Raw genomic sequence first — 8,748 nt, forward strand, 5'->3', positions numbered from 1 at the left:
GGATGCAAAACGTTGGAACAGATGAAATAGAATGTTCACTGTGGATGGATGAGACAAAGAGTCCGAGAATGGGGAGGGAACGGAGGGAGACAAATGGTTCGAGTATATAGGTTTAGGGTTTTACTTTTGGGAATGTAGGGAGAGGAAGGGTTCGAGAATGAGAATCGGAAGATGTGGAATTTGAAATATGAGGGTAATAGAGTAATTTCACTTCTACAAATTTTAAAAGGGGTCATAAATAAGGATGGTTGGATTCACAAATTAAATTTTTTTAAAAGGGGTAATAACTCCAATTTCAATCATGGTTGGGTCATATATTCAAATTTGTGTTATGTATTTCTCAACTTCATTTATGCACCCCATAACCTCAGAAGAAGAAACGTGTTTATAAATTTTAATTTTTTTTAGAAAAAAAAAATTAAATCATTATATAATAAAGTGTTTCAAAACCTCTTCTTATGAATAGAAACTCGTATTGAGATCCGGCCAATATTTCACTCTCTCACCTTATCGCCATGGAAGAATCCAAGAACACGAGCAAAAAAGTTGTGATGTTCCCATGGCTGGCGCATGGTCATATCTCACCATTTCTAGAGCTTGCCAAGAAACTCGCTGACAATAACTTCACAATTTTTCTATGTTCTTCTCCTGTAATTCTTCAAAATGTGAAGCCAGAACTCCCCGATCATTACTCTGCTTCCATTGAACTTGTGGAGCTCAACATTCCTTCTTCGCCAGAGCTTCCTCCTCAAATGCACACCACCAATGGCCTCCCTCTACGCTTAATCCCCACCCTCGCCAACGCCTTGAACATGGCCGCTCCCGATTTCTCCGCCATTCTACAGAAACTGAACCCCGATTTGCTCATCTTCGACATCTTCCAACCCTGGGCGGCGGAAATTGCTTCCTCCTTCCACATTCCTGCTATTTTGTTGTTTACTTTTGGTTATTGTACAACCGCTTTAGCGCTTCATTCTGTCCAGAGCTCCGATACGAAATTCCCCTTTCCCGAGCTCACCAAACCGTTCAATCTGAAGAAGAGAGTCAACATACCTCGCAAAGGAGGACGGATATTGAAATGCCTGCTGGATCTGGAACATTCTTCAGAAACTATTTTGGTGAACAGTTTTACAGAAATCGAGGGCGATTATATGGAGTATGTATCGGTCTTATCGAAGAAGAAGGTCCTTCCGATCGGTCCTCTGGTTCAGAAATCTTGCTCCAAGGAAGACGACGAATCGGAAATTCTCCGGTGGCTTGACAGGAAGAACCCGAAATCGACGGTCTACGTTGCGTTCGGGAGCGAGTATTACTTGGAGAAAGAAGACATCGTGGAGATTGCGCACGGCCTGGAACTCAGCGGCGTCAATTACATCTGGATCGTTCGATTTCCTAAAGGAGAGAGAATCGCCATTGAAGAAGCGCTACCGGATGGATTTCTCGAAAGAATCGGAGATAGAGGCATCGTAATTGACGAATGGGCGCCGCAGATGAAAATATTAGGGCATTCGAGCGTCGGCGCGTTTCTGTCTCACTGCGGATGAAACTCTGTTCAAGCGAGTCTGCTGCTCGGCGTGCCGATCATATCCCTGCCAATGCACCTTGATCAGCCGTGGAACGCCATGGTGGCGGAGCACGTCGGCGTCTGCGTGCCGGCGGAGAGAGACGGCGGAGGAAATATCCGGAGAGAATCGGTGGCGGTGGCCATTAAAGAAGTGGTGGTAGAGGGGAGAGGGGAGGAACTGAGAAGAAAAGCGAGAGAAATTAGCGAAATCCTGAAGAATAAAGAAACTGAAACCGTACAGTGTTTGGTGGCGGAACTTCACAGCCTCTCTGAGGCGAGGAATTGAACGCTTTGTTGCAAATCGCGTGTAAATTTCCATTTTAAATTCAATCAATTTTTACAACAGGGGTGGGATGGGAGTTTCACGGACCCTTGCACGTGATTTTTCGCATTCCACGGTATTTTTATCGAGCGAGAGAAAGAAAAGGAGAAATTTTAGTTTCAATTCTGCTCTCGTTGAGAGTCGAACTCAAGACCTCCCGCTTACTAAACGGGTGCTCTAACCAACTGAGCTACGAGAGCAAGCTTGTAGAGAACTTGTTAGATTATTATATTTAACAAAACTGACAAAATTAGTTGTTTTATTTACAAAGATGCCAATTTTTTTATTTTTTTATTTTTCGGCTCTTATTTAAACACTTCTATATAATTTTCCTTTACCCAATACAACACTGATATACTATTTTTCCGTCTATCACTAACATAACATTTTTACATCTATCAAAATTATATGGTATAGTTCTAATAGAAGCAAGTGAACATGAAATTCTATTATATTTGTATAATAATGATATAGCTCTATCAGTACATACATATGCAAATAATAATCACAAATTGAAAAATAAAATTAAATATAGTTGATGTACTATTTTTATTTTATTGATAAGGTATATCACTAATAGACATAATTGCAAATGAGCACATATATACATAGTTATTGATAAAAAAAATTAAATACTGTTGATATATCATCTTTATTCTATTGATTACATCTATTAGTAATAGATCATCTATAGAAGATGAACATACAAATAATCACTAATAGAAGTCGTATACAAATATAATTAATATACTATTTTTATTGTATTGATTTGGTATAATAAGAGTAAATAAAATGTCAACTATCACACATGGAGAGCTAAAGTTAAATACCAGTGATGTGTCATTTTTATTTCTTTGATAAAGTATATCAAGAATAGATGTTTAATATCAAAAGAAACATGCAAACAGTAAAACTGTTACTAATTACAAATAAAGATTAATTAATCAGCAAATTAAGTCATAATCCAATCAAGAAAATACAATACAATCTAACTATTGGTCGGTTATTTCTAAAAAAAAAACTATTGGTCGGTTTATTCAATAGTGGATGGCCCCACCCGAAAATTTTAACAACCCATATTTGATTTTTATTTCTATAAATGATGTGTATACTATCAATATTTAATAGGAGTTTCATTTTTTAACGCCTATCAAACTTTCACATACTTGAAAACCATTCCAAAATAACTCAAACTTTTACAAATATATTTTAATAAAACCGTAACTAAATTTTGTATAATATTTACCATTTTTAATCCACATATGTATTTATTGGTCTAAAAAAAATTAGGTTGGATCAACCTGTCAAAGGTTCTTTCGACGAGGGACAACAAAGAGATTTTAATATTTGTTATTCCCAATCATGCTTTCATGGTTGCCGTTGAGTTCGAATTCAGAACATAAGTTATTCCCAACCATGTTTTCATGGTTGCCGTTAAGTTATTCCCAATCATGTTTTAATATTTAAGTTCGAATTGAGAACATTTGGTACTAAATTGTATTTAATGAAAAATCTAAGGGCACATCCCACCGGTCCCTTCATGGACCCGCTCCTGTCCATGTGTACTTAATGTTCTTCCCCTATCAATCTCCAATCCATCTGCCACCGCCTGCCGGAAAATTTCTGGGCTTCCATGGAATTGGTGGAGCTCAATCTTCCATCTCTGCGGGAGCTTCCTCCTCATATGCACACCACCAATGGCCTTCCTCTACATTTAATTCCTCCTCATATAGTCTTCCATATTGCTCACCTATGCCTTATTTAAATTATGTAGTAGTCATTTAGGTATGAATTTTACAATTATTCGTTGAGGCACTTTTACTATCAAGGCATAAACTTCAATTTGCAAACAAAAAATGAAACACAAAAGAGAGATTTTATTCACGGGGCAACTGATCCACAAAGTTGGCTAAGTTGGTTCACACATTCTTTTATAGTCTCACTTTTTTTGGCTTTCAGAACCTCACAAATTTCTCTTGCTTTTCCATTCAAATTCTCCCCTGTTTTCCCAAACACCACCTCTTTAATTGCCTTCGCCACCCCTTCTCTCTCAACGCTTCCCTCAGCGCCTCCGACGCCCGCCGCCACCGCCACTCTCGCATGATAAGGCTGATCCAACTGTTGAAATACAACACTAACTATCTAGAAGCTTTTTGGAAGTTTCTATACATTTCTCTTATGGGTAATAATTAGTATTTCTAGATTGTTCTTGAAGATTGTAATTAATAAATATATAAAGAAAAGGATCTAGAAATATTTAGACTTCCCCTTAGATTGTAGAGAAATATTTTGGATAAGAATAGATAAAAAAAAAAAGATCTAGAATACGTAAGATTTGAGAGGAACTGTTGGGGCTCCAAAGATCTTTCTAATATATATAGGATAGATGTCCCCTTTGGGAAAGTGTGAAGAGAGTGAGTGAAGTGAGTGAAGAAAGAGAGGAAAGTTAGAGAGTGTGAGAGAGTCTTCCATTAGGAGTGTCCATATTTCTACGAGCGATTGTCTCTTTTCTATTGTGCTAATTCATTCAACACTTGGTATCAGAGCTGTGCTAATTAATTCAAGCACCAAGAGTTTTTAATTTGTTTCGATTCTCTTTCTTTTTTCTTTTTTTTTCCTCCCTTTTTGGTGCATGTTTGATTTGGAGTTCTATTTCTCTTCAAAATGTTCATGCACGAAGGATTCAATTTAAAGGAATTTGAGTGATGATTTTCATGATCTTGATTCTGATTATAATGTATCTATTTTTCATATGGAATCTTTTTGGTTTTGGTTTTCTTTTTTCAAATTTCTTGTTGGGCATGTTTGATTTGGTTCTTGGAAGTAACCATTTTTAGAAAAAGTTGAGTGATCTTTATGATCTTGATTTGTTAAATTTTTTTCTCCTATATAAGTGTCCATTTTAGAAAAACATAGTTGCCTAATCTTGATTTGCTATTTTTTCTAATAATAAGATTATATATAAATTACTCACTTTTTTTTTTTTTGTGAAATTTACTAGGTTGAGATAGAAACAATAAATCTAATTTCTTAGTTTAGTACAGTAAACCATGAACAAACTAAAAATCTTATAGAATATATATTTGATATAGTTTAGATTGAGTATGGTATTTGTTGGATATATTTGTTGGGTATGGAGTTAATATGAAATATATATTAAGTACGATGAACATATATTCTAACGTATATATTATATAATAAAAAGTATATATTATATAAAAGATTGAGGGGTATATTACTGCCATAGGTTGTTACATTAAAAGATATTATATTATATACTCTAATAGTTTAGGATGTATTACTGCTATATTCTTTATAGAAAAATTTTAAAAAAATAAATATTATATAACATTCCAGATGAGTCTATGTTTACCATATCGTAAAATGAGGAATATATTATATTGGAATTTTCAGCGGTCGAAAAACTAATTTTAGTCGAAAAACTGAAGTAGGTATCGGGAAACTAATGGGTTGCCAGAAAAAATCATATTCACGATTCACGACGATACAGTTCACCCTCTTCATGAAGAATTCTTTCATAGCTATGATCAAATCTAGGGTTTAGGATTCTATCTTAAGTCTGTGCTAATTTTTCTTTCTAAAAAACTAATATAGTTTTCTAAAATAAAATTTCCATTTGTATAACAAGTAATATTTTCATTTTAAAAAAATATGTCATAACTGATACTAAGGTAAAGGTTTAATGGTCGGGTTTCGTCGCAAAAGTGAACATAGCTCAGTGGTAATTGGCATATATCTCCAACTATGAGGTTGGGAGTTCGCCAAAGTTTATACTATTTACGAGAGTAATGTTTTGTTCGAAAATAAAGTTTATGCTCTTGTTGGTATGATTTGTTTGGACTTTAATATAAGAATTAATTATACAACATATGGCTCTAAAACTACTAACTCAAAATTGAACTATGCTCGTGTTGGTATGATTTAAATTGACACTTTAAAGGTTAATATAACTTAAAATGAATGATGTATATTTATTACTTTAACTTAGTTAAAGGTTCAATCTCTACTTAAAAAAAAAAATTATTTCAATATTGTAAACTTTTCGAAAATATTGTATGATTTTTATTTTTTAAAATAATGATTTAATGCAAGATTTTAATTAAATGACCCAACCAAAGCTAACCGAAAAAGAAAACAAATGAAAAATCCTTAATAAATGTATACGCGTTAGGTAAAGGTATATTTAGGTGCTTATTAGTGTTAGTCTTAACATTATTTAATTGGTTAAGACATATATCTCAAACTAAACGTCTTGATTATCACTCCTTTTAAGCTAAGACTAACATTAAAATTTTGAAAAATATAAAATAGAAATTCTTTTTAATAATGGCCAACCGAGAAATGGGCGTTCACAATAATTCTTTCCATAAAAGTAGTACCAAAGTATATTTGTTTTCACACAGTTCTTTTTTTTTTCTTTTTTTTTGTGCAAAGGAAAACTTTATTTTTATCTTTGCGCTTAGTTTCGTGGAAAATAAAATGTTGGACAGCAAAAAAACACAATTGATCAGCAGCATTAAGCATATACTAATTTCCATTAACAATAATTTTTTTTCTTTCTTTTAGTACTCACAACGTAAACTTTCCCATGGATATAGTTCCTTCAAATGGATGAAAAGTAGTTTTTTTTTTTTGGCATGAATTGCCTGTATCTATGTATAAAATTGGGTCATGAAAAATCTTTCCTTATGGACAAAATTGTTTTTCGGGAAATAAAGAGTTCTCACTGAAAGATGTTGAGTTTATATACTTTTAGACTATGTTTTTATTTGTCACAAGCATGAATGATGAATACACCTCGTTTGTATATGGTTTTTAATAGTCTATCAAGTACCAATTCATCTTTTATCGTCCATATGAGCTTAACTCAATGATAATTGACATCTATATTTGATTAATAACTCACAAGTTCGAATCCCTCCATCTCTCCTTGTTTTCATTTTCTTAAAAAGAAAACTCCATCTTTTATCAAAAAGGGAAAAAAAAAGTAACAATCCATACTTGACTAATCTCAACTTTTCCGTAACATTTATCATTCAATTATCTTAAACTATTTTTATAAGTTTTTTCCGATTTGATTAATTATAGTTCATATAGCATATTGTAATGGTGATCTAAGGCATATCTTAAGAGATTGGTTTCGGTTAAAATTGATTGACCATAAGTGTAGTCAAGTGGTTGGTGTTGTAGAGTTTTTCAAAAACGTCAAACTCCAATTGACGCATAAATCGAAATGTCGCTTTCAGCTCAAAATCGACGTTGACCTACAGACATGGACTCTTAGTGTGTAACTAGTTACATTAGACAAAAACTCTCTAATATGAGTTGAATGTTTTACCTAGGCTTATCTTTAATAAGTCAACATATTATTTACCCCTTTAAAGATTTAAATATCTCCCATAAAAGTATAATTTTGTGATACCAAATTGTGCTGTAATTAAAGATGTAGTCGTACATGAAATATCACGAAATAAAAATTATCTAAAAAGAAAAAGTTCTATTTAATTATTTATTTTTTTCCAATAGAGTACTTTGAAATTGAAATCCACCCAAAAGACAAGCTGACGTGGCAAATAAAAAAAAATTACAAAGTAGCGGTGGGTAGGGAAGAATGCTATCGCAAAATTGGGTTCTTTGAAATGAGATGTTGTATTTAATTATCTCCTAGATTTAACAACGTAAAATCAACATCAATTTAAGCACAACTCGTAAACGTGATTATTCTTCCTCAAGAGGTTACGAAAGTCGCTACTGTGCGTTGGCGCAGTAAAGAACTGGGCTTGTAAACGTCTAAAGCCCACAATAACGGGCAAATCAATGAATTGTTACGGCCCAAGTAACAAGAAGACCAATATGGGCCTGGGCTTGGACTGGTCAGAACTCAACACGTGTAAATCAAACAGTCAACTAAAAGAGATCTATGTTGAAATATATATTTTTTAATCTAAACGGAAATAATCAATATGTTTATTCAAAATAAAATAAAAACTTAAACCATTAACCTACTTTCCCTCGTACTTTTAATTTATTTTTCTTTTGAATTATTGTGCTCATACTTCTTTATTTAAAAAAAACTAACATAACAAATGTCATACTAAAATACAATAACATGCCCAAAGAATTACAAAACAACACTTCAACCAATATATATATACACATGAAGATAGTATAAAAAAAATGAAAGAGAAATTTTAAATGTACCAAACTATCTATCTCTTTGCAAATCCATTTTATTTGGAATTGAAATTCTTTTAATCCCTAATTAGTGTTATAACATTGAAATAAAAAGAAAATAAAACTAATCCATTTGGATTTTGATGGAATGGTGATCCTAGGTAGAAAGACAAAAGAGAAAAAAAAAAATTTGTAGCATGCTTGAAAATTTGCATAGAGAAATATTCGGAAAATAAGTATATGGGTTTAGTGGAGTGATATGAATAAATTAAAAAAAATTGGAAAATCTATTTTTTCTCTCAAAAATAGGGCAAATTTGTAACATCTTTTAATTTCAAATCCGAACTATTTAAAATGGGAAAATAACAGATAAACAAAAAAGCAAAGAAAAAAAATACAATATAAATAAACAAAAAGCATCGCCACCCATGGTCTATAAAGAAACCAGGATGTCTCTCCTCAACGTTTCAACCAAAAAACTCCCCAATGTTCTGATGTTCCGATGGTTAACGTAAATGGTATAAGAAATTTTTTTTTTTAAAAAAAATATATATATATATCTAGAAATTTGGCTAAAACATATTGGTGACGTATATTTTATTAATTCTTTTCATGCGACATGTCACCGTCCCATTTATAAAAGAATAAGACTTACCTCTGATATATC

At 32.7% G+C, this 8,748-nt stretch overlaps 1 protein-coding gene and 1 non-coding gene across 2 annotated transcripts; one reads left to right on the forward strand and one right to left on the reverse strand.

The window, feature by feature from the left end:
* The first annotated feature begins 281 nt into the window (after positions 1-281).
* On the forward strand, positions 282-2,180 carry LOC111018629 (mogroside IIIx synthase). The gene has a single exon (XM_022294800.2). The coding sequence runs from the start codon at positions 516-518 to the stop codon at positions 1,542-1,544; it is 1,029 nt and encodes a 342-aa protein (XP_022150492.1). The 5' UTR covers positions 282-515; the 3' UTR covers positions 1,545-2,180.
* Positions 2,013-2,086, reverse strand: TRNAT-AGU (transfer RNA threonine (anticodon AGU)). The gene has a single exon. It is a non-coding gene; the product is annotated as a tRNA-Thr (tRNA).
* Positions 2,181-8,748: the final 6,568 nt, after the last annotated feature.

This window comes from Momordica charantia, assembly GCF_013281855.1.
Source record: "Momordica charantia cultivar OHB3-1 chromosome 9 unlocalized genomic scaffold, Mcharantia_2.0 BLBB01000009.1, whole genome shotgun sequence".
Lineage (NCBI taxonomy): Eukaryota > Viridiplantae > Streptophyta > Magnoliopsida > Cucurbitales > Cucurbitaceae > Momordica > Momordica charantia.

What these genes read in the sequence shown, in the direction of transcription:
- LOC111018629 (XM_022294800.2), top strand. Translation starts at nt 516, where the DNA reads ATGGAAGAATCCAAGAACACGAGCAAAAAAGTTGTGATGTTCCCATGG.